The sequence below is a fragment of the Mastigoproctus giganteus genome, chromosome 7 (genome assembly GCF_048544385.1).
Source record: "Mastigoproctus giganteus isolate SK-2022 chromosome 7, ASM4854438v1, whole genome shotgun sequence".
NCBI classification, from domain to species: Eukaryota; Metazoa; Arthropoda; class Arachnida; order Uropygi; family Thelyphonidae; genus Mastigoproctus; species Mastigoproctus giganteus.
In genome coordinates this window covers 74,757,178-74,782,314 of record NC_143581.1, presented here as the reverse complement: position 1 = coordinate 74,782,314, position 25,137 = coordinate 74,757,178, and the positions used below count along the sequence as shown (strand labels likewise).

At 37.6% G+C, this 25,137-nt stretch overlaps 1 protein-coding gene across 3 annotated transcripts in view; it reads left to right on the top strand.

Annotated features, from left to right (window-relative positions):
• Positions 1–25,137, top strand: part of LOC150083001 (pyridoxal-dependent decarboxylase domain-containing protein 1) — a 395,987-nt gene that overhangs the window by 191,345 nt on the left and 179,505 nt on the right. For all 3 annotated transcript variants that reach the window (XM_090377732.1, XM_090377731.1, XM_090377730.1), the window contains exon 14: positions 23,167–23,240. In XM_090377732.1, the coding sequence (XP_090233858.1) occupies positions 23,167–23,240 (74 nt within the window). The remainder of the gene's footprint in view (positions 1–23,166; positions 23,241–25,137) is intronic.

The window sequence follows — 25,137 nt, the reverse complement described above, 5'->3', positions numbered from 1 at the left end:
AGTACTGTGAAGGAAAGATGATAAAAGCTGATGTTTATTTAGAGGTGATATAAAAATGTACGTGAAGAAAATGACTGACCTCTCTGAATTGCAAAGAGGTCAAATTGTTGGTGCATGTTTAGCAGGGGACATCAGCAACTAAAACTTTGTTTAAGTGCAACAGTATCAAAAGTGATACCTACATTCACCAAGTGCAATAAAAGAAAATCTGAGAGGGCAAATTGTGGCAGAAAATCAAAGCTAACCAAAAGAGACTTCCAGACAGTGTAAAGATTGTAGCCTGAAAACATAGGAAAACTACTGCTTCAAAAATAACTGTAGAACTTAATATGGGTTTCAACAATCCAGTTTATAGAAAAGGGTCATCAAGAACTTCATAAAGTTGAAGTTTATGGTGGAGCCGCTATTGCCAAGCCACTCGTTATTGATGGTAATGCTAGAAAGAAGATGCAGTAGTGCATCCTATTTCTAGCATTTGATGCACAAAAACTGGATGCTTGCTGATTGGAAATATCATATTTTCAAATGAATCATCATTCACACTTTTTCCAACATCAAGGAGAGTTTGTTTGGTAGATGCCAAAGGAAGCACATCATACTGACTCTTGTGCTAACCATCAAACATAGATAAGGATCAAAAATGTTTGGGCAGCAATATCTTGTCATTCTATAGCACTCTGAATGGGCAAATTACTGCCACTGATTACTCAATATTGTGAGTGACCAGGTTCATCATGTGATGTAAATGTTGTTTCTCAAAAAGGATACCATGTTTCAAGATGATAATGCTCCAATGCACACACCAGGCCTGTCCAATCTTAGTGTTAAGGTAATGAAACTGAGGCTAAGCATCCCCCCATGGCCTGTGCAATCACCATGCTTAAATGTTATTGAGCCATTATAGGCATATTTGGAGAGGAGAGAGTGAGAAGCAATTTCCTCCACCTTCATCACTCAAAGAGCTTAAAACATTCCTCTGTGAAAAGTGCTCCAGTATTCCTTCTAAGATGATTTAAGATTTATTTGAATCTATTCCACGTAGAATATAAGCTGTTTTAAAAGTAAAGGGTGCCCCAGCACCATAACTCATGTTTATCACATGAGTTTTCATTATTTTTTCTACCCTTGTATTTATTTAAATAGAAATGTATGTTATGATTTCAGTTAGAGTTAGTTTTATAAGGTCTGACAATTAAGTTCTAGGACTGAGTCCATTGTACATATCATAGTATGTAGTATCATGATGCAGTGTGTCATGCCAGCTGATCTATGTGACTACTTCCCCCAAAGAGCCATTTTCTTGTAAGTTGTTTGCATGTAGTCGTGTTACAGTTGTTGCATTGTTCAAGGTACTGTCATTGTGTTAAGTGTTGGAACAAAGAGGAACATTTTCCTTTGTTTAAAGTTGGAGAAAAGTGCAAACTGAAACCTAAAAATTAGTAAAAGAAGTTATGGTAAATGATGCTCTATCTCATTTGCTTTTTTTTTTTTTTTTTTTTCCCCACTAGTTTGCAAGTTTTCTTGATGTCCAACAATTCTTCAAATTTCATAAATGGTCAAATTTTGTTCATTCATTTGTATCTGATCATTAAGTGGCTTTTCAAGATGGAAAAACAGCTGCAGAGATATAATTTGTGCAATTCGGACTGAAGATTTGCACTAGGTTCATTCAACACTATTTGACAAATGAACAAAAACTATTCAAACTTTTATCATGCAAGGCATCACTCTTGATCCTCTGTTGCTTGATTTGATCATAACACGTAACGAATCATGGGTTTTGAATACAATCTACAAAGAGCATGAAATGATTACCAGCATTCTCTTCTCTCTGAGGCAAAAAATTTAGTTTTTAAAAATTAAAACTAAAATTATCAAAGAAAGTGATGTTGATCACTTTCTTTGATAATTTTTTCCTTGATTCTGAAGGAATTTGTTTCACCAGGAAAGACTTTGAATATGGAGCACTGTGTAGAAGTTTTTGGACTGTTGGTTAAAATAATTTACCGAGTAAGGCCTTGGTTTCAAGAAAAAAGAAGCTGGTTTGTGTTGCACAGTTCTATAAATTCTGTGCTAGATTATTTCTTGTTCCGTAAAATTAAATCCATGCTAAAAGGATGGTTTGTTGTGGATGTTTGTTGAGAAGACAGAAGATACTTGTTGATTAGAGGTATGGAGAACATTAAAAGAAAAATGACAACAGAATTAGTGATGGTCAGTTCAAATATATTTTAAAAAGTTTCCAGCACCTCTAAAAGTGATTTCAAAAGTGTTTGTTTAGCTGCTCAAATACTTTGAAGTGTTTGCAGGACAAGGTTTTAAAATAGGCTTAACACATATTGGTTAATAAACGTAGTGCCAAAAACAAAAAATAAAGATAATTTACCCTGCAGACTTTGAAAAAAAAAAAACATTGAAATATTATATAAATGGTAGATTACTTTTTACATTGAATTTATTGACATCATTGTGCTGTAATATCATTCAATTATAATTCATTTGATATTTTGAAGAATCTAGATTGGTAATTGTAGTCATGTTGACAAATAAACCTGAGAGGATTTGTTAGTGATTGGTAATACACACAGTTTAAAATCACTTAAAATCACGGGAATAAAGAATAAATTCTTTATTACATACTTACGGGAATAAAGAATAAATTCTTTATTCCCGTAAGTATGTTGAAGTAAATCCTTGCAACAGCAAACCAGTAGATTGCTGTTGCTAATGTTTGCAGGTTTTGCCCTCCACCTGCACTGGTACTCAAAGTTGATTGTCCAAAGATTGGAATTCATTGAGTAAGAGTTAGTATTCAGCAAAGACTGGAAAGTATCATGTGAGCACTGGAATACTACTCAGACTACATTTGCCATCTAGTTTTTTTCTCTGATTTACAAATAGTTGTGCTTGTGAGGTAATGTTTTGTTTAAATGACTTCTGCTTTATTGGGAAGCAATGTTCAAGTTCTCCATTAGATCTATTTTACATACTGTTTAACCTAGTGGTTGCAGCCCCAAAAATCTAGGGAAAATGGTGGTGAGTAACATGACAGGTGCCCAACTTTCTTTATAATTTTTCCAAAACATTTTGAGTTTTTTGAATTCTGCTTAAACAATACCAATATTTCATTATTGATTATTATTAATAATATCAATAATAATATCAAAATAACAAAAAAAAAAATGGTTTTCACATAAAATAGAAGCATCAGTCTCTTAGTCTCTTCAATTTTCCAGTTTAAAAATCTATTAAATGCACAAAATTTGAATACACATCTCTCTCTCTCTCTCTCTCTCTCTCTCTCTCTCTCTCTCTCTCTCTCTCTCTCTCTCTCTGTGTGTGTGTGTGTGGGGGGGGTGCACTATGGCCATAGATGCTGATGTGCCAAATAAATCCCCACTCAACCAATCTCTCTGTGTGATTAAAAAACCATAATTTTGGAGCCAGCCACTGCTGCATTTGAAGTCACTAATCCCATGTTGCTGAGCTAGATAATTTGCCTTTTCTTGCAAAATCGGACCTGATATTGGCAAATTAGATGCATTTGTTGGTACCCCTCGAAAAGTTTTGTTTCAAGCTCCTCGTGTTTTGCGCCATGAATTCATTTCCTGTTTTTCATTGCTGCTCTAGTGTCATGCACTTCAAGTCTTTTTCAGTATTGTAGAAAAGTAGGTAAAGGGATGTTGTACACCTTTCCAGTGTCTGTTTTGCTTCTTTTCATCCTATCAGCCTCTTGTATAATTTTTAGTTTAATTTCTAGGCTTAATTCTGTCCGTCTATGTTTTGTCTCCATAACACTGCTAGATAAGATTTAATATAAACAAATTTTAAATTAATTTAAAGACAAGATCCGAAAAAGACATTGGCTCAAATAAAATGGAACAAAAAATAGATTGCTGTATACGATAGCAAAAGACTCTTTGAACTGGGGGTAACAATTGCAACTGGCCTTATTTTTCCCATGGAAAGCACGGGAGTGCATGTAAAAAACTTAGAAAAACTTTATTCTTTTGTTAATTTAGCAACTCATCCTTCAGAAAGATGTTTTTCAGAGTGCACTTGACATTGTAGCTACCATAAACTGCTTTTGTTTACACAAAACTAATTTCTAACAAGTCAGTGCCATCCTTCGGGAAGTAGGGAGCCAGGTGGGCGGGGGCAATAATCAGATCACTCTGCCAAGATTTGTATTAGACATACAAAATGACAATATTTATTTCTCACGGGGTGAAAAAGAACTTTGTAATAAACGAATATATTTACATTGAAAAGCCTATCTTTAAATCATTCCCCTTTTGCAGGGGAATGGTATGTGCTTATTATAAACGAGTAGTTTGTATTAATGAGATTTTACTGTATGACCAAAGAAGCTTGCATATCAGACAAATTGCTCAAGCAGGCCATTGAGAGATTCATTATTAGTTAGTGGTGGAAAGAGTATCTGACGATGAAAAGGCAAAGTAATGGTCATCTGCATATGATCAAAAGAATGGGAAAACGTTGAAGAAAGGTTTGAAGATAGAAGCAAAGAGAAGACAGGTGTTGTACAACCTCTCCACTGACAGGATACTCCTGAGATTAGTATCCTGTGTCAGTGGAGAGGTTTACTTGTAGAATAGAAAATTCATTTATTATGTTTAAATCTAGATTTGCATAGGCATTAAGGAAACCTTGCTTAAGACTCAAAGTTAGCATATTAAAGTTGAGATGGGTTATTTTTGTAGATAGCATTGGGTATGTTTGTAAAGGTTCTTACGAGATTGACATTCCACACTATTGTACGTAGCAGTAGTAGTGGCAAATGATTCGAGAAAGTAAGTGTCTGTAGCATCAGCCAAAAAAAAAACCATTACACACTTCACCCAGCCATACTCTCCAAGAATTTGTCTAATTCTTCCTTGAATTTATTCAAACCGTCCACTTCCACACAACAGGTGGAAGCCTGTTCCAACAATCAACCACCCACTGGCTGAAGTCAAACTTCTGCACATCTATCCTGCAGCCATGTATCCTGGACTTAAATTTATATCCCCTTGTGTGTATTCTCAGCAAGAGGAAAAATGCCATTCACATTCAACTTACTCAATCCATTCAAGGTCCTAAACACCTCAGTCAGATCACCTTGTGGGTGCTTAGTCTCCAAACGCTGCAGTTTGCAGAACTGAAGCATTTCTAGGTAAAAGCACCCATTTGTTCCTTTCACCAATCTGGTTGCCCTTCTCTGCACCCGTTCCAGCAGATCTACATCCTTCCTAAAGTGAAGCCTCCAGACCCATATACAGTACTCAAAGTGTGGCCTAACAAAGGGATAACCACCTCTTTGTCCCTTCTAGAAAAGTTACTGTATATCATTGACAAAACCCCATGAGCTGTTCTGTTAGCACCTCTACACTGCTTATAGAATTTCATAATTGACTGCAAAGTCTTTTTCATTTTCCCCTACCCCTGAGTGTAGTACCACACAGTTGATAATTACTTTGGGATTACTGCTACCCATATGCAGTAGTTTGCATTTGTCAATGTTAAACTGCAACCTTTTCTTAGCTCATTTACCCAATTTTCCTAGATCTTGTTGCAGTAGCTCACTCTGATTACTGTCGTTAACCATCCTGCCAACCTTTGTATCATCTGTTGACTTTAACATTAAGCCTGATGCTTTCATCAATAACATTGAAAGGCTACCTCCAAGGTTTGAATTTCAGTCAAAATGCTTCAAGGGAAAAGTGGGAATAGGTATCATTCTAATTCAGTGTACTTGTAGATACACCTAGTAACTTTCTAGAGGTATTATCTTTCTTAACATGTGAAATTTTAAATATTGCTTCAAATGGTTTATGATTATAGAAAAAGTTGACTGTGGTTGAGATGGGATTACTTGATAGTTAGTATAAAGTATTTTGATAGGTGTGAGAAGAGCTTGTATTCAGAGTTTTTGTGATTAGGGAAGTGGCAGATTTAAATGAATGATAATAGGCTGTATCCTGTCTATTACCTCAGAAGCTATCCATGAAATGACCACCAGCAAAGACAAAGGTTCTCATAGCTTTAAAGTGAAACACTACCATGCTTGACATATTTGATATTATTGAAAGTCTTTGAGAAACAAATATGCTTGTTGTTTGTTTTACTGGTTTTAAAGGATTGAAATTTGAACTATCACCCATTAACATTCTGTAGTCAGAAAACATTCTAACTGAATGTAGTAGTTACACTGTTGAAAGCTATACAACATTGGATAAAGCATCATAGTCAGTTACTCAAGGAAATTTGGAATACTCTAACAAGAATTCTTGATAAAAAATAAGTTCTCTTTTGACTGTGTGAAGGATTCACACAGGAATCCCAGTGAATGAATGTGCAGACAAAGCTGCCAAATTAGCATTAGATTCTGTTAACTCTTCCTTTAGTGTACTGTTTAGTGATTATAAAGCTATTACAAAGGAATTATGTATTGAAAAATGGCAACATAGCTAGTATAATCAAGTAGACAATAAGCTATATGACATTAAACAAATCTTTAAATCTTGGAAAACTGATTTTCATAATTTTGTTTCATAAACTGATTGTGATAGATGTGAAGAAGTAGTATTAGCTGCTATAAGGATAAGCCACACCCATCTAATGTGCTCTCACCTATTCTTATACTCAAATTGTAATACTCTGCGTACTGTCCAACATGTGATTATGGAATGCCCTGTGTATGATAGGAGAGATTGCTTCTACAGGGGAGATTGATTAACAGTAGAGATTGCTTCTACAGGGGAGATTGATTAACAGTAGAGATTGCTTCTACAGGGGAGATTGATTAACAGTAGAGATTGCTTCTACAGGGGAGATTGATTAACAGTAGAGATTGCTTCTACAGGGCAGATTGATTAACAGGAGAGATTGCTTCTACAGGATTCACTTAAATAGAAGGGGTGCAAGAATATTTGCTGATGCTATTGAGGCAATGTTAGGTGGGTTGAAAAACTGCTAGCTTGTGGGGGATTCACAGACTAATAGATTAACAGTAGCAGCAGGCAGAGGTGGAAATGATTCGTGCACTGCTTCTATTAGAATGAGCAGCAGCTCGGAAAACCAGTTGCTGGGGATTTCAGGAACTGCTGGGGGTCGTGAAACAAGTAAATAAATGGGCTGTGTTAGAGTAACTAAGAGTAAGAACAGGTGCATGTACACCAATTACTAGGATTATAGTAAATAATTTTGATGAATTTGAATTGCTGGTTAAGACATCCAAGAAGGATATTGTTGGGATATCAGAGACATAGTGCCACTCATATATAAGGGATGCAGAATTGGAATTTGAGGAGGACAATGTGTACAGAAAGGATAGTGTTGCGTAGGTCTTTTACTCCGTTATAGTATAAACTTGCTAGGGTTCCAACAATTCTCAGTTATGGTGTGATGTGTCAGTTAGGAATAAATGTTCTTTGCAAGAGTTACACTAATATTTACATCCGGAGAAACCTGGCTTTCATGTAACATGCAGTTAGTTAGGACAATTCCCGTGTTCTAAAAACTTACTCAGATGGACGTTGAGCAAATCTGCAACATCAAGATTGCGTTGTGATTTTCACCTTTGATTCCTTTCTATTTGACTAGAATCAAAAGCGCCGCCTTAACAAAGTTCTTTATCAGTAATCCATTCAAGGAATCATGTGTCATCAGAGAGTAATCATGAGGCAAAGGTTGTTAAACAAAACATGGTTTATTACACAAGACAAATAAGATGTACACTCAGTAAACAAGTATAGTTTTTAGAATAGGGCATGTAACATTTGGCTTACTCCTCGTTACGTTAATATATAGTTAGCTTCTTAATGTAAATTTACTAGCTGAATAGTAGTGGTAGTGTTGTTCTTCGTGTAGTTTCGTGCTTGCTGTCTGTTGTAGGAAACTCCAAGTACATCCCGTCGAGGCAAAAACATCTCAGTGGTTCATGTAAGACACTAATGACGTTTGTAGCATAACAATTATAAAGAGATCATAATGTTAAACTTATAATGTGATGTGATGTGTGTTCCTTAAGTTCAAAATATTGCTTATTCTCTATACTTAACAAGATAAGTTATTATGAGGAGAGAAGTCTATGTAAGGGTAAATAGGATTGCCTTTTACACTATCTAGTTCAGTTGTTTAATGGGACATGGAAAGTTGACTTACCAGACTCAATCTGCATATCTTCAGGAGTTGATACTCTGGGAAGATCGTCAATCTCGGTCATTTCTGCTACTCTTTTATCCGTGGTTGGATCTGCTTTCTCTCGAACAGGATTCTGTATTTTCTCAGGAGCTCAGACACCTTCTCTCTTTTTCTCTCGTTCACACTTTCTCTTCTACTTTCAGACTTCGCTTCAACAAAACCAAACTCAGAACTGAACTGTTAACTCCGAACTCGTCACGGCCTGAACTCCCTGTGCTTTTCCCTAGGTTCGTATATATATCTCCCCCTCACCTTTTGCTTTCCCCTGCGTATTTGTTCTGGTTAATTTCAACAGTTCATCAACAATTTTAGGACTGTCGATTTTGGAGCTCTGCTCACATAAAATATTGGATTTATGGAGGTGGTGCGGAGGAGACTTTATTTTGGTAGGGTTTGTGCCTTCAGACTGGACAAAGACCTGATGGCCACAAGTTCGTTCACTTCCTCACACCAGACTTTCAAAAAGACACAAACCCCCAGTGGACGTCTTATTCTGTTTATCCCAAAAGTGTCATTTGGAAGATGTAGCCTCGCATCTCCACACGAGAATCACGTTCCTTTGCTGTTTTGTCAACAAATGCGCCCGGACGTCTGTCCACTCCGCTCGGACAAATGACCTCCGGCTGTTAGATAACAGGCGACCGGCGGAGGGCTGACGCTCCACGGGGTGACTTTCACTGCACGTGCGGGGAACCAGAAATATTTCCGCCTTCTCCCCGCGAGCAGGTGTTGCTCCAAATATACAGCATAGTCACAAAAGTATGGGGCGCTTGTTCTCCTCATGAACGTCCCGTCATAAGTGAAAATGGTTGCATTTTCATAATAGACAGGATAGGAAGGGAGGAGGGGTTACATAAAATCTAACGAAGTGCATCCAGTTGACAAAGATGGACAGTGCAATGTTGAGTCAGTTTGGTGTGACATAAGCACTGGGAAAGCAAAAATGAGAGTAAGAGTTTATTATAGGCCTAATGATTCTGAGTACAGTGAACAGTTATACAGAGAAATAGTGGACAGAGTGTCTTATAATGGGGGATTTACAACTTCCCAGATATAGACTGGAACTTGTGGATTGGTCACTCGCACAGTAGCAAGGCTTTTGTGGATTTATTGGATGATTGTTTTCTACAGCAGCATGTTAGAGAGGCAACAAGAGGGAGTAACACTCTTGATCTGATTATCAGCAGTGATTATTCATGCATTAAGAATTTACAGATAAAGGAACCACAAGGTGGCAGTGATCACAGTGTACTGATGTGGGATTTACTTAAAGATGTAACTACCATCAGGGGTAAAGGGAAGGATTTTGCTTTCATAAAGGCGACTACAATTATTTGAGAGATTTTTTTTTAGGTTTTAATACAGTGGGACCAACTGATGATGTTACCAACAGCAAATTCTAAATGGTAAGCATTCAAGGAAGTAATTTTGGAAGCTGCTAGGCTTTTTGTTGCAACTAAGAAATACTGCTGTAGGCTTAGGCCCAAATGGATGTCAGATGATTTAATGAGGCTCGTGGCAGATAAGAAAAATGCATGGGATGCAAATAACTTGTCCGGTGACACAGAGGCATATGGTAGATACAAGCTAGTCTGTAATCAAGTCACAAAAGAGGTTAGGCAAGCGAAGGCAGATTATGAAAAATGTTTGGCAAAGGATGCAAAGAAAACCAGCAAACTTCTTTACTTATATAAACTCTAAAAGAGAGGGGATGAATCAGATTGGTCCACTTGATATCAATGGTTTGAGTGTGGATGATCATTCTCACATAGCTGCCGGACTAAATGAGTATTTTTCATCTACATTCACACAGGAGGAGTTATTCAAGGAGGAGAGGGCCAGATGTTTATCAAACTCTAAAAGGGGGTTAAATGATTTTGTAATAAATGAGACCAAAGTGGAGGAGAAATTATCGAAGTTAAACATAAGAAATGGGTAGATGGGATCTATTCAGTTATATTAAAGGAGGTGGCAAAGGAAGTTACAAACCCTTAGCCATAATTATGAGAGCATCCTTGGACTTGGGGGAAATCCCCTATGGACTGGAGATGTGCAAATGTATCTCCAGTTCACAAAGGGGGATCAAAGAGTGACACGAGTAATTACAGACCTGTTAGTTTGACTTCTGTTCCAGGGAAAATAATGGAGTCACTGGTTAAAGAAGCATTGCAGGATCATCTAGATAAGACAGCAGTAATAATTCAGACACAGCATGGGTTTGTCAGGAGGAAGTCTTGTCTGACCAATTTGATTGGATACTATGATGTGGTCACAAATGAACTGGAAGCAAAAAATAATTTTGATATCATATACTTGGATTTTAGGAAAGCTTTTGATACTATTGCACATGGAAGACTACTGTACAAATTGGAGCAGTATGGCATTAAGGGCAAGTTGCTACAATGTATAAAAGGATGGTTGAGTGGGAGAACACAGAGAATGGTAATCAGTGGGTACTGCTCTACGTGGACTAATGTTATTAGTAGTGTCCCTCAGAGTTCGGTGTTGGGTCTATTGTTGTTTTGTATATTTATCAATGATATCGATGAAGATATATCAAGCTTAATGTCAAAATTTGAAGATGATACAAAGGTTGTCAGGGTTGTTAATAACAGTAATGACCGTATGCTGCTGCAACAGGATCTAGAACAGTTGGGTAAATGGGCTGAGAAGTGGCAACTCAAGTTTAACATTGAAAAATGCAAAGTACTGCATATGGGTAGCAGTAACCCCAGAGAAATGTACCAACTGTGTAGTGTTACACTCAGGGTAGTGGAGAATGAAAGAGACCTGGGGTAATTGTGCAGTCAGATATGAAGTTTTCTGAGCAGTGCAGACAGAGTAGGTAGGTCATGTGGTCTTGTCAATGATATACAGGAATTTTGCAAGCAGGGATAAAGAGGTGATTGTACCCTTGTATAAGGCAATGGTCAGGCCACACCTTGAGTACTGCGTACAGGTCTGAAAGCCTCATTTTAGGAAGTATGTAGAGTTGCTAGAATGAATACAGAGAAGGGCAACAAGACTGGTGATGGGATCAAAGGGGTGCTCTTATGAAGAAATGCTTAACTTCTGCAAATTGCAGCTTCTGGAGACTTAAGCACCTGCATTGAGGGGTCTAAGGCCTTGAATGGGTTGAGCAGGCTCAATGCTGTTTGATTCTTCCTCTTGCTCAGATTACAAACCTGAGGGGGCATAGATTCAAACTGAGGAAAGACATTTGTAGAATATATGTGTAGCAGTTTGCATTTAGCCAGCTTAAATAAATTCAAGGCAGAACTAGACAAACATTTGGAATGAATGAATCAGTGAAATGGGAAGGGTTTTTTTTTTATTTGCTGATGCTGTATAAGCTTGCTTTCTTGCATCTGGTGCCTCTGCTAATTCTAATGATTGCATGATAAATAACTTTTTTCCTTTCTTAAACAGAAAAAATGCTATAATGCAGTATAACACCTAAACAATTTCTCTAATAGAAGAAACTTGCTCATCTGATTACTACAAGGTGGGCACATTATAACTGTGTTGCTCTTGTGTCATAAAACTGTTACAGCAACAACAACCATTTACTTATAACATTATTAATTTATGGGAATGATAATTCCTAGATGTGTTCAATAAGCAGAGAAACAAAGGTAATAGTGCAAGTGTTAACTGTTTTTTTTTAATTTTTAATTTTTTATTTTGTCCATGATTTCTACTAGGTGGTAGATGACTCTCATCAACCAGTGCAATACCACCACTTTGCTTATTGGAGGCTTGAAGTGGTGGAACCCATGTTTAGTCTCCAGAGCTAAGTTCTGGTCAACCCTTCCCCATCTCTTCCATCATAAAGTATGACTGATGACTTTTGAGGTTATGATGAACATCATGGCGAGATCCATCTCCGCTCCCACCTCTGTCCAAACCAGATGGTTCAGTTGTCCCTTTAGCCAAGAATAAAGCTGACCTGCTAGCATCCCATTTTTCTTCCAACCCATATATTAATGATCTTGGTAAAACACCTCCCACCATTCCCAACATGCTCCATTCAATGTCTCCTGTGGTCTTCTGTCAAAAGGATGTCAGAAGGATTTTGATGAATCTCAATGCTAAGAAAGCTCCAGGTCCTGATGGTATTTCTCCACTTGTGCTCAAAACCTGTGCTCCTGAACTTATTCCTGTTCTTTGCCACCTTTTTTCACTTTCTTATTCCAAGGTGTTTTTCCTTCTGCTTGGAAATTTGCTCATATCTCGCCAGTTCCTTAAAAGGGTGACAAATCCCTCTCATCCAATTATCGTCCCATTGCAATTACTTCTACTCTTTCTAAAGTAATGGAGAAATCAATTAACAGACAAATCTTAAACTGTCTAGAAACCTTCCATCTGATTGATGATCGCCAGTATGGATTCCTTCAGTGTTGATCCATTGGTGATATTCTGGCTTATGTTACCCATTTATGGACTAATTCAGTGGAAAATTTGTGAAACACAAGCAGTTGCTCTTGATATCTCAAAGGCTTTCGATTGTGTTTCGCATAAAGATCTTCTAAAAAAGCTTCTATCCTATGGTTTGCCAATTGCTTTCTGTAATTATTTATCCAGTTTTCTCTCTGATCTCTCACTGACTGTGTTGGTAGATGGCTCTCTTCTAACTTCTCCACTAATGCTGATTGCCCCCAAGGATCAGTTCTTTCCCACACTCTTTCCTCTTGTATATTAATGACCTTATTCCACCGACTGGAAATCCTATCCATAGTTTTGCCGATGATAGCACATTGCATTCCACTTTCCAATTTGAGAAACCTTGTCCTGCTCAATAAGCTTGAACTTCTCAAATATCTGCTACCAGTTCCTTAAATGCTGATGTCCAGGTAATTCTCCAGTGGGACAAAGACAACTTAGTTGATTTCAATCCTTCTAAAACTCAGTCTTGTCTTATAACTTACAAAAAGGATTCTTCTGCTCCTGTGCTTATCTTTGGTGACACTCAGATTTCTAGGCAAGATGATATATTTCTTTTGGGGATTACCCTGACTTCTAATCTCTCTTGGCACAAGCACATTACAAATATTGCTTCCTCTGCATCTAAAAAACTTGGTTTTTCTCTTTCGCTCTCGGCATAACTTTTCTCCCAAACAGCTGTTCACTATGTACAAATTGCAAATCCACCCTACCATGGAATATTGTTCCCACATCTGGGGGTGGTGCCCCCAAAACCTCTCTCAAGCCTCTAGATTCCATTCAGAAGAGGGCAGTTAGGTTAATTAATCTCTAACAGTTTCTCTCCACTCGCTGTCTCATAGACTTACTGTTTCTGCTGCATGCCTTATCTACAGATGAGCAAGCACTGTTCTTCTGAATTGGCTTCGTAATTCTCACTTTCTCTCTCTCTCTTCCAAAGCAGTCCAAAGATATGCTGCAACCAGTCAACATCCTTTTACGGTCCAACTTCACAGAACCAACTTCACAAACTCACAGAACCAACTTTTCATCTTCCTCATTTATTCATTCAACTGCCATTTTCTGGAACAACCTTCCTTCATATGTATTTCCTGAAAATTACAGTCTACAGAAGTTAAAGTCTAATATCAACAAATATCTTCTTTCGTCTTCTCAACCTGCAACCCAAGCACGGTACTAAGTACTATAGGTTCTAATACCTCTTGTGTTTGGGCTTTTCATTAAAAAAAAAAAAAAAAAAAAAAATGATGTTTTTGAAGGATTCAGTTAACACTCTTTTAACAAGTCAATCGAAAAAGATGTTTTAAATTTTAGAGAGAGAGATATTTTAGAGGGTTCAGTTAACACTCTTTTAACAAGTCAATCGAAAAAGGTGTTTTAAATTTTAGAGAGAGAGAGATATTTTAGAGAGGGTTCAGTTAATACTCTTTTAACAGGTCAATAGAAAAAGGTGTTATATTTTAGGAGAGAGAGATGGAGATGATAATGGGGGTTCTTATATAAAAACACTTGTACAGGCCACCCTGCAAGTCCAACATCATCCTACTGCAATGTTTTAAGAATCAAGAAAATATTAATCAATATGCATTACATTATATAAGGCAATGGTTAATCCACATGAGTATTGCATACAGATTGGGAAGTGGGGTGTAGAAAAGAGCAACTAGTCAGTCAGTCAGGGACACTAAAAGGTACTCTTACCAAGAAAGGCAGTTCTGTAAATTCATGAGATGCCCACACCGGCTTGGAATCTCATGCACCTAAGATTTCCACATGTAACCAGGAGCGTCATGGGAACTTAGCTTTCTTAAATACACGCGTTCACTCTCAACCCATCATTGCCAACTGAAGACGTGGATAACGAAAGCCACTTGTTATGGCTATTGGCCTCCAGTATTAATCATTTATTTTCAATTTTAATATTGACAACCAAGGACGAAGATGTGCACTTCTACTTCCTTGCGCATATTTTAACTTCTGTTTTAAATCCCAACTTACTTACTCCCAATTTAAATTAAAATTATCATCCACTTTATTCAAACATCAATTGCAGATTATAAAAAAAGTGAGTACCATAATGAATTAAGCTATGCTGTCATATTAAGTAAATTATAAATGGTATTTTTAAGAAATCTACAATTATCGAATAATCTCATGTATTTATCACAACTAGAATAACTTATAGCAGAACCAGAGTTCCTACACTTGATCTGCTAACTACATCTCTCAGTTGAAAGGGATGTAATATTCCTCCAGTCATCGATGGCAGTCAATCCCAGACCTCTCTAAACAAGTGGCAGATGGCAATATATCATGCCAACAAAGCTGCCGTAGATGAAGAACACATCACAAACTATATTTCAAACTATATTTTGTTATTTTAACAGCAACTACACTTTACGCTTATATCCATTGTGTCAAGTTGTCTATAGAGATGTTTTCATGAGCCAATCTGCATTAGTAGGCAAATGATGCATGAAAGCAAGCTTATACAGCATCAGCAAAAAAAACCCCAGCACTTCTTACCCATCATATAATAGTTTGTCTTCTACTTCCTTAAATTTATTCAAACTACCCACTTCTACAACACCAGATGGAACACCAGCAATTAAACTACCTGCCAACTGAAGGCAAATTTCTGCATGTTGTTGTGGGATGAAGAAACTGAAAAGAACTTTTTCCCCACTTTTCACTTATTTGTAGAGTTTTTGGTCATTTAGTTTGATACCCACCTGGAGGAATTTTTAAAGTCATCTTCGATTGAGGCTGCAAGTGGTTAATCTCAGGTGGAGGGAGTAGACCCTCGAGTTATTCCACATTTTTCGGCCTACACAACATGTAAATCAGCCATGAACACAGGATTGAAGAAACTTTTAAAAAATTCATGCAGTTGATGGAAATCAAACCCAAACCTCTCCAAATGAATTGCAGAACAGTAATGTTTTATACCAACTAGGCAGCCACAGAGGACAGCCCTACTTCACAGTAGGATATCCTTACATGATTTTTTGCTAAAAATTTTTTTCTTGTTCTGTTATCCACAAACAAAACTTTTTGTAACAAAAGCAAGTGATAAATTAGATAACTATTAGCAAAGTGGTATTAGATAAATATTAGCAATAAATTAGATATCTCTTAGCAAAGCATATTTAAGTTTTATTAGCAAATAAAACTTAAATCTCTTTATCACCACTTTGTTAATAGTTATCTAATTTCTGTAATGTGCACCATAGAGCCACATGGATTATTAGCATATCTGTGACATAACATTGTAATATTAATCAATTTTGCAGACATCTCAGAGGGTTAGTTCTAGAAATGTAAGTAGTTTGCCAATTGTTGTGCTGATGATGGTTAATAAATGTAATTTTGAAAGTTAATTTTGTTATTAATTAATTTTAATTTTATTAAAAAAATAATTAAATGCATATACCTGTACAACTCTGGACCAATACATTCAAGAATCCCTCCCCCATCTGCAGGTTTGCCAACTACAAATTTGAGATAACGGAGGTTTATATTTGTATACAGAAATTTTATTATTTTCTTTTTCTCCTTTTTTTTTTTTTTTCCCCCTCTTTTTTTTTTTTTTTTTTTATTACTTCTGCCTCATGTAGATCACATTGAAAGTCTTGGGAGGGGGCAATGCCAGATTTATGTCATCTGGGGCATTGTAGACATTTTTAGAGACCTTAAAAATAACACCTTAGGGGCCATGGATTGAAACTAATTGTGTTATGGTTTCCCAAGGTCTTGGGGGCGCTCCAAAGTAGTGATGGGATTAATCAAATGATTAATAATTATTAATAATTATATCAATAATTGATTATGCAGACCATTCAATGATAAAAATAACAAAAATGACATTGGATGGAATTTCATGTGTGACTGTATTGTAAACCCAAATCCCTTTCCTACACTACTGGCTTTAGTTCAACTCCACCAAGTGTATAAGTTATTTTGGGGTTACTGTTCCCCAGGTGTAGTCCATTACACTTTGCTGGATTAAAGCATAGCTGCCATTTTTCTGACCATCCCTGAAGTTTATCTAGGTCACTCTGAAGAAGCTCTGCTTGGTGGTGATTAACTACACTACCAATCTTGACATCATCTGCAAATTTAGATATCACACCCTCTATACCTTCATCGATGCATTTATGAAAATCAAAAAGAAAAGTGGTCCCAGTACTGATCCTTGGGGAATCTCACTTCTTACATCAACTCAATCTGAGGAATAACCATTTATCACAACCCTCTGCCTCTTGTTCTGAAGCCATCTAGCTATCCATCTAAGGATTTTTCCTGCGATTCCAACCTGTTCCAGCTTATAAAGTAATTGCTCATGTGGGACTAATTCAAATGCTTTGCTAAAATCCAAATTAAAAATGTTGGAATTATTCCCTAAATCCAGCCCATGAGTGACCCTGTCAAAAATGCTAACCAGATTAATTAAACATGATGTTCCCTTTACAAGACCATGCTGAGTATCCTTCAAAATTCCATTTCTTCTAAATGATCCTGACTTCCACCCTTGATCATTGCTTCCATGATTTTTTCCCTACTACTGAAGTTCGAATTACCGGCCTGTAATTTCCCATTTCACTCTTAGAACCGCCCTTATGTATCGGAGATACATTTGTACTTTTCCGATCCAAAGGAATTGCTCCCAAGTCCAGTGATGCTCTCATAATTAGCCTCAATGGTTCAATACACTCAATTGCCTCCTCCCTTAAGATTATAGGGCATATGCCATCAACCCCAGAAGCCTTACTAGCCTGTCGGTTCAAGTTTTTTCATTAAATAGTCAAGTGAAATTTCTATATCATTAATTAGATAATTTTTCTACTTCACTCCCATAATTTATCTTTGACATAAAAGATTTTTCTTCTGTAAATATCGATGCAAAGTAATTAATTAATTCATCTGCAGCTGGGATTTCTAATACTATCCCACGTCCATTACATAAGGGTCCGATCTAGTTTGTCCTTCTCTTTGCATTTTTATATATATATATATATATGAAGAATTCCTTATCCCCACTCCTTGCTCTCTCTTTGCCAGTGATTTCTCATAATCTGCCTTTTGCATAACCTTTTCTGTGACACTATTACAGATCAGATCACTTTGTAGCTGTTATAGGCTTTAGTACTTTTTATTCCTCTAACTTTTCTATGCCATCTTTTTCCGCCTGTGTAATATGGCAGTTTCATTATTCATTCAACTTGGAATTTTACTAATCCATTACTAGGGGGCTCTGCCCCCTGCTCGCTTTGCTCTTCAACCCTCGAACACTCTTTCCTACATAATATGTAGATGTATGATGGAGTAAGCCAAATCTTTTCTATGTAAAAGACACCTGTTGAAATGCACTGATCAATATCTTATCTAATATATGAAAGAAAATAAAATGTAAGAAAAAAAACTAAAAAAGTAAAATTGTGTGAATGTTGAGTGAATGAAAGTTATTATTAATTGCATATTCTATCTTAGCCTCTTTGCTGGACAGACTGATGGCTTTGCAGGCCCTCAGGAGCCTCGTGGTTATCCAAGCTGACACCATGCTCTAGCTTTTCCTAGCTGGCATGGTGTGGGATGCTGACTCTGGCCATTAGGGTAACCCCCAGGCCAGTGTGGGACAGAGCTGCAAAAAGCACGCTCCACCATAGGAATCTCTTTCCCTATGTTCTTTTATCCCTACCACCTGTAGTGGCTGAGTCTCCATCACCCAAACCCCTTCTCCCACTCTGTGTGGCCCCTACTTCCCTTTTGCCTAGTGCTCACCCCACCACCCACTTTCAACTCCCACCCTCTGGACCAGGGGTCCTCTTACTGTCTACCCTTTTAAATCAGGCGAGTGCCTCAATTATTACCCCCTCTGTTCTCTACCCCTTATATCCAACCCTCTTCCTATCTCCCCATTATCTCCTTTCTAATTTTTTTTTTTTTTGTCATCTTCTTTGTTGTTGTTATTTTGTTTTTAGGAGCATTAGCAACTAAGGCCATGTTGCTCCGGGGATATGCCGTGGTCATTCCCTGACCTTTCCGTATTTGGTGGTCAAGGGCTCGAACCCTGATCTAATCAAGAAGAGTGTGCTACGCACTATTGCTCCTGCCCACCTGGCTACGGAAGCGCTGCATCTTCTTAGATGCCTAGGCTGCCCCAGGGTTTGCCCCACCAGAGCTTTCTTCTCTCCTAATGTGTCCTGGCCCCGCCTCCCCAGGGCAGTGACGGAAACTGAAGATGTTAGTTGCTCTCCACAGGCCCTCAGGCTAAGTGTCCAGAGGACCAACATAACCCACACGTCCTAATACTTCACAAAACATTAGCATTAGTAAAGGCACATGATGTTAATGCTACGACAGATGGAAGTTTGTTCCAGTAATCAACCATCCGCTGGCTAAAGGCATACTTCTGAGCAAGAGGAAGAATTCCATCAGCATTGAGCATGCTCAAACCATTCAAGGCTTTATACACCTCAATCAGATCACCTCGCAGGTGCCTAGTCTCCAGACACTGTAATTTGCAAAACTTAAGCCTTTCTTCATAAGAGCAACCCGTTGTTCCATTCACTAATCTTGTTGCTCTTCTCTGTACTCATTCCAACAGCTGTACATCCTTTTTAAAATGAGGCCTCCAGACCTGTATACGATACTCAAGGTTTGGCCTGACCATCGCCTTATACAAGGGGATAATAACCTCCTTATCCCTTCTAGAAAAATTTCTGTATATCATTGACAAGACACCATGAGCTACTCTTGTAGACCGTCTGCACTGCTCAGAAAACTTCATATCTAAATGCACAATTACGCCAGGTCCTTTTCACTCTACCACTGTCAGTGTAGCACCACACAGTTGATACGTTACCCTGGGATTACTGCTTCTCATATGCAGTACTTTACATTTGTCAATGTTAAACTTCAGTTGCCACCTCTCTGCCCATCTGCTCAACTTTTCTACATCCTGTTGCAGCAGCGTACTATCATTAGAGTAATTAACAACCCTGCCGCCCTTCGTATTGTCTGAAAATTTGGACATTAAGCCTGATATACTATCATTAATGAATACAGAAAACAACAGTGGACCTAACACTGAACTCTGGGGGACTCCACTAATAACATTAGTCCACGAAGAGTAGTGTCCATTGAATACCACTCTCTGTCTTCTCCCACTCAACCCATCCTTTTATCCATAGCAGCAATTTGCCTCCAGTGCCACACTGCTCCAATTTGTGCAGCAGTATTCCATGTGCAAAAGTATCAAAAGCCTTTCTAAGATCCAAATATCAAAATTATTCTTTGTATCCAATTCCTTTGTGACTACATCGTAGTATCCAATCAAATTGGTCAGACAAGGCCACCCCTTAACAAACCCATGCTGTGTCTGTGCTATAACTGAAGTCTTGTATAGATGATCCTGCAATGTTTCTTTAGCCAGTGCCTCAATTAATTTCCCTGGAACAGAAGTTAAACTAACAGGTCTGTAAAGGGAGACACAATTACCTGTGTCTTCCTCCTTTGATCCTCATTTGTGGATTGGGGTCACATTTGCACATCTCCAGTCCATGGGTACTTCCCATGAGTCCAAGGAAGCTCTCATAATTATGGCTAAGGGTTTGCTTACTTCCTTTGCTGCGCCTCCACAGCCAGGTGGGAAGGAGCAGCAGTGCGTAGCACATGCTTCTTGATTAGACCGGGGTTCGAGCCCCTCACCACCAAATATGGAGGATGCGGAAAGGTCAGGGAATGACCACCGCATATCCCGGAGCAATATGGCCTTAGTTGCTAATGCTCCTAAAAACCAAATAACAAATAACTTCCTTTGCTGCCTCCTTTAATATAACTGGATAGATTTCATCCACCCCAGGTGCCTTTCTTAGGTTTATCTTCAACAATTTCTTCTCCACTTTACTCTCAGTTATTATAAGATTATCTAGCTTACTGCCAGAGCTTAATACACCTCTGTCATTCCCCTCCCTGAATAACTCCTAATGTATGAATGTAGATTCATTTAATATTCATTTAATTTTTAGCTACCTGAGCAGGATCATCAATGGTTGAACCATCGATATCAAGTGGACCAATCTTATTCATCCCCTTTCTTCTAGAGGTTGCATAAGTAAAGAACTCTTTGCTGTTTTTCTTTGTATCCTTTGCCAAAGATTTCTCGTAATCTGCCTTTGCCTGCCTAACCTCCTTTGTGACTTGGTTACAGACCACCCTATATGACTCCCAGCAGTCCTATAAATTAACAAGTGACACAGAAGCCTACGTTAGACTTCTGTGTCACCTCTTAATTTATATGTATCCCATGCATTTTTTTTCTCTGCCACATGTCCAATTAGTTCATCTGACGTCCATTTAGGCCTAAATCTTGAACAATATTTCTTAGTTGGTATGAAAAGCCTAGTAGTTTCCCAGATTATTTCTTTGAATGCTTCCCATTTTGAATTTGCTGTTGGTCCCACCGTATAGAATTTAAATAGTCTCAGACCATCGTGGTCACTTTTACAAAAGCAAAAACTCTTCCGTTTACCCCTGATGGTAGTTACCTCTTTGAGTAAATTTCACTTCAGCACACTGTGATCACTGCCATCTAGTGGTTCACTTATCTGCAGATTCTTAATTCATGAAGAATCACTACTGATAATCAGATCAAGAGTATTGCTCCCTCTAGTTGGCTCTCGAACATGCTGCTGCTGTAGAAAACAATCATCCAATAAATCCACAAAAGCCTTGCTAGTGAGTGAGTGACCAACCCACAAATTCCAGTCAATCTCTGGGAAATTAAAATCCCCCTTTATAAGGCACTCTGATTTACTGGCCCCTCTATTTCTCTATCCAATTGCTCATTATACTCATCAGATTCATTAGGCCTATAACACACACCTCTCATTTTTCCTTTCCCAATGCTTATGTCACACCAAACATTGCATTGTCCACCAACATCAATTGGATGCATTTCCTTAGATTTTGTGTTTCTTAACTAACAGCATAACCCCTCCTCCCTTCCTGTCCTGTCTATCCTTTCTGTACACATTTTTACTCCTCAAATTCCATTTCTTCACTTCTTATGTCTCTGTGACACCACGTTTCTGATATCCTAACAATATCTGCCTTTGATGTCTTGACTAGCACTTCAAGCTCATCAAATTTATTAACTATACTCCTACATTGGTGTACATGCAGGTATACATGCACCTGTTTCTACTCTTAGTTACCCTAACACAGCTCATGTATTTACTTGTTCCACTATGACTCCCAGCAGTCCTGAAAATCCCCATTGCCTTGCTTTCCAGGCTGCTGCTCAATTGCATTTCAATTAACGAGCGGCTACTGTTAATCTATTAGTTTGTGTATCCCCCCCAAGCTACAGTTTTCCGAACCACCTACCTCTGTCTCAATAGCACAGCAAATATTCTTGCAGACTGTAGAAGCAGTCTCTTCTGTAAAGAAGCGCAGACCAGGCTGAGAAAAATTCTACCCCTTGAGCCTTGCGCAATCTATCTAGGCCCGCATTGATTGACAAGGCTCTCATCATATACTCCCTCCTATCGTGTCCGGGCAGAATTTCAGACACTTTCAAATTCAACCCTAACTTGTGGCTTTTTTTTTTTTTTTTAAACATACACTAACACATACCCTGGCCTTATGCTGAGTATTGTATTCTACACAGAGTAAAAACATGGAGTTGGGAGAAAACGTCCGGTGCCACCAGACAAAAACATTCTGTTACTATGATCAGTATCTAATCAGGAAAGTACCTATATAATTATTTACCTGTGCATTTGCAGTATGTGACATTCTCAAGGTCAAATAAATATCACTATATAATTATTTACCTGCATTTGCATAGGTCACTTAGGAAAAGGCCTTTTGCTTCGGGTTCCGTAATGCAATAGGAATATTGTTGCATCCGAAAGAGCAGGACTAAAATATTTACAAACTATACAAATATTTGAAATATTTACAAATATATAATATTCATTAATATACAAAAATGTTACAATGGAAGCATCAAACGTTAGACCAGCATTTCCCAAACTTTGTTAGTCACGGAACACTTTTCATCTTACAATATATTTAAAAACACTTGCGAATCAGAAGTTTAACCGGAACAAAAGAACTGTGCATATGCTCTCAGAGCTTTAAACACCTCAATCAAGTCTCCTGTAAGGTGCCTAGTTTCCAAGCTGTGCAACCCACATATTCGAAGTCTTTCCTCATATGGATGCCCTTTTGCAGATCTCACCAGGCGATGTACCTGTTTTGGACCCTTTCAAGAAGCACAATGTCTTTCTTTCAGTGTGATCTCCATACTTAAAAACAGTATTCCAAGTGTGGTCTAACAATAGTCTTATATAATGGAATTATGACATCCTTATCTCCAGTGACGTCCATGTAATCCTAAGTCTACTTATTACATCATATTTATTTGAGAGAGTGATGTCCTTTTTTTATAAAAAATGAAACTTTTCATTTTTTAATATTCAAACATATATATTTAATTTTTTTATGAAGGTTCAAAAGAAGATGATGAGCAAATAAGACAACCAGTGAAGAATCCACCTTATTTTGATAATTTAAATTCTTGGGTAAGTTTCTTGGGCAGTATTTGCCAACAAACAAAATTTTTCAGCACGGTATATGTAAATCACATATTACTATTATTCTTGTTACACCTCCAGAATACTTATGCTTAATTCTTTTCTGTTTAGGAAGTAAAATTATATGTAATATATTGGTAGTCATTTAACTCTGATTTTGTTGATTTTACAAATTTTTGAGGATTATTGGCAAGTCAGTGGTAGCATGATTCTTAGAATTGCAGTACATTGGAACAGCTTTGTAATAATATTGTATTTAGTATTAATATTAGTAAATTATTCAAGAAAGCAAGCTCAGCATCAGCCAAAAAAAAAAAAAAAAAAAAAAAATCCCATTTCACCTATCCATTACCTCCAGCAGTTTGTCTACTTCCTTCTTGAATTTATTCAAGCTATACACTTCCACAACATCAGATGGAAGTTTTTTCCAGCAGTAAAACATCCAATGGCTAAAAGCAAACTTCTGCTTATCTATTCTGCAACCATCCTTCTTTAATTTGAATTTATGCCCCCTCACATGTGTAGTCTGATCAAGAAGAAGAATCCCATTAGCATTGAGCTTGCTCAATTCATTCAAATCTGAAAACTCCTCAATCAGATCACTTTGCAGGTGCATATTCTCCAGATGCTGCAATTCGCAGAACTTGAAACTATTCTTGCTAAGACCACTCCTTTGTGACCCTCACCAATCTCATTGCTGTTCTCTGTACTCCGCAGCTCTACATCCTTCTTAAAATTAGGCCTCCAGACCTGTATGCAGTATTCAAAATTTGGTGTGACCATTGCTTTATACATTAAAATAATCTCCTCATTATCCCTGCTTTCAAAATTAAAGTATATAATTGACAAAACCCCATGTGCTGTCCTGGCAGCCTGTGTGCACAGCTCAGAGAACTTTATTCCCCCTTGGTTTTATATTTTCTGCTATACCCTGGATGTAGTAGCACACAATTGGTATGTTAATCTGGGTTTACAGCTATCCATATGCAGTACCTTGCATCTGTCACTCTTAAACTTTAATTGCCATTTCTTGGCTGAATTGCCTAATTTTCTAGATATTGTTGCAGTAGCATGATGTCATTAACCATCCTGCCAGCCTTTGTATCATCTGCAAACTTTGCCATTAAGTCTGATATACCTTCTTCGATATCATTAATAAATACAGAAAATAACAATGGGCCCAGCACCAAAACCTAGATGATTCCAGTAATTACATTAGTCCACGAAGAGCAGTGTCCATTAATAACAATTCTCTGTCTTCTCCCACTCAACCTTCTCTTTATCCATTAGCAGTAACTTGCCATTAATGCCACGCACTGCTCCAATTTGTACAGCAGTCTGTTACATGCAAGAGTATTAAAACTTTTCCTGAAATCTAAGTTAAGCCTCGGGCTTGGATCAAAGTACTGCAAAAACCTTGGGAGGTGCACTATGGCCACAGAAGCCGATGCGCCAACAACTACCAAAAAAAAAAAAAAAAAACTCCTGGATACATGAAATCCTCCAAGATGTATAAAATCTTGGACTAAATCTTGAACTTCATTTGCTTTATAAAGAATTTCCTCCATTTCAAAGATGATTTAGAATACATTTTCTCCAACCCTTGGATATCAAAATTGTATTTTGTATCCAGTTTCTTTGTGACTGCAGCATAGTATCCAATCAAATTGGTCAGACAAGATCGCACCTCAACACACCTATGCTGTGACTGAAGTATAACTGAAGTACTGTCTGGATGTTCTTGCATTACTCTTTTCACCGATGACTCCATTATTATTTTCCCTGGACAAGTTAAGCTAACAGGTCACAGAATACATAATTGTATTGTATATTCTTATATTGGAATTGATGACAATATTAAGGTATAATAATAAAGAATAGAATG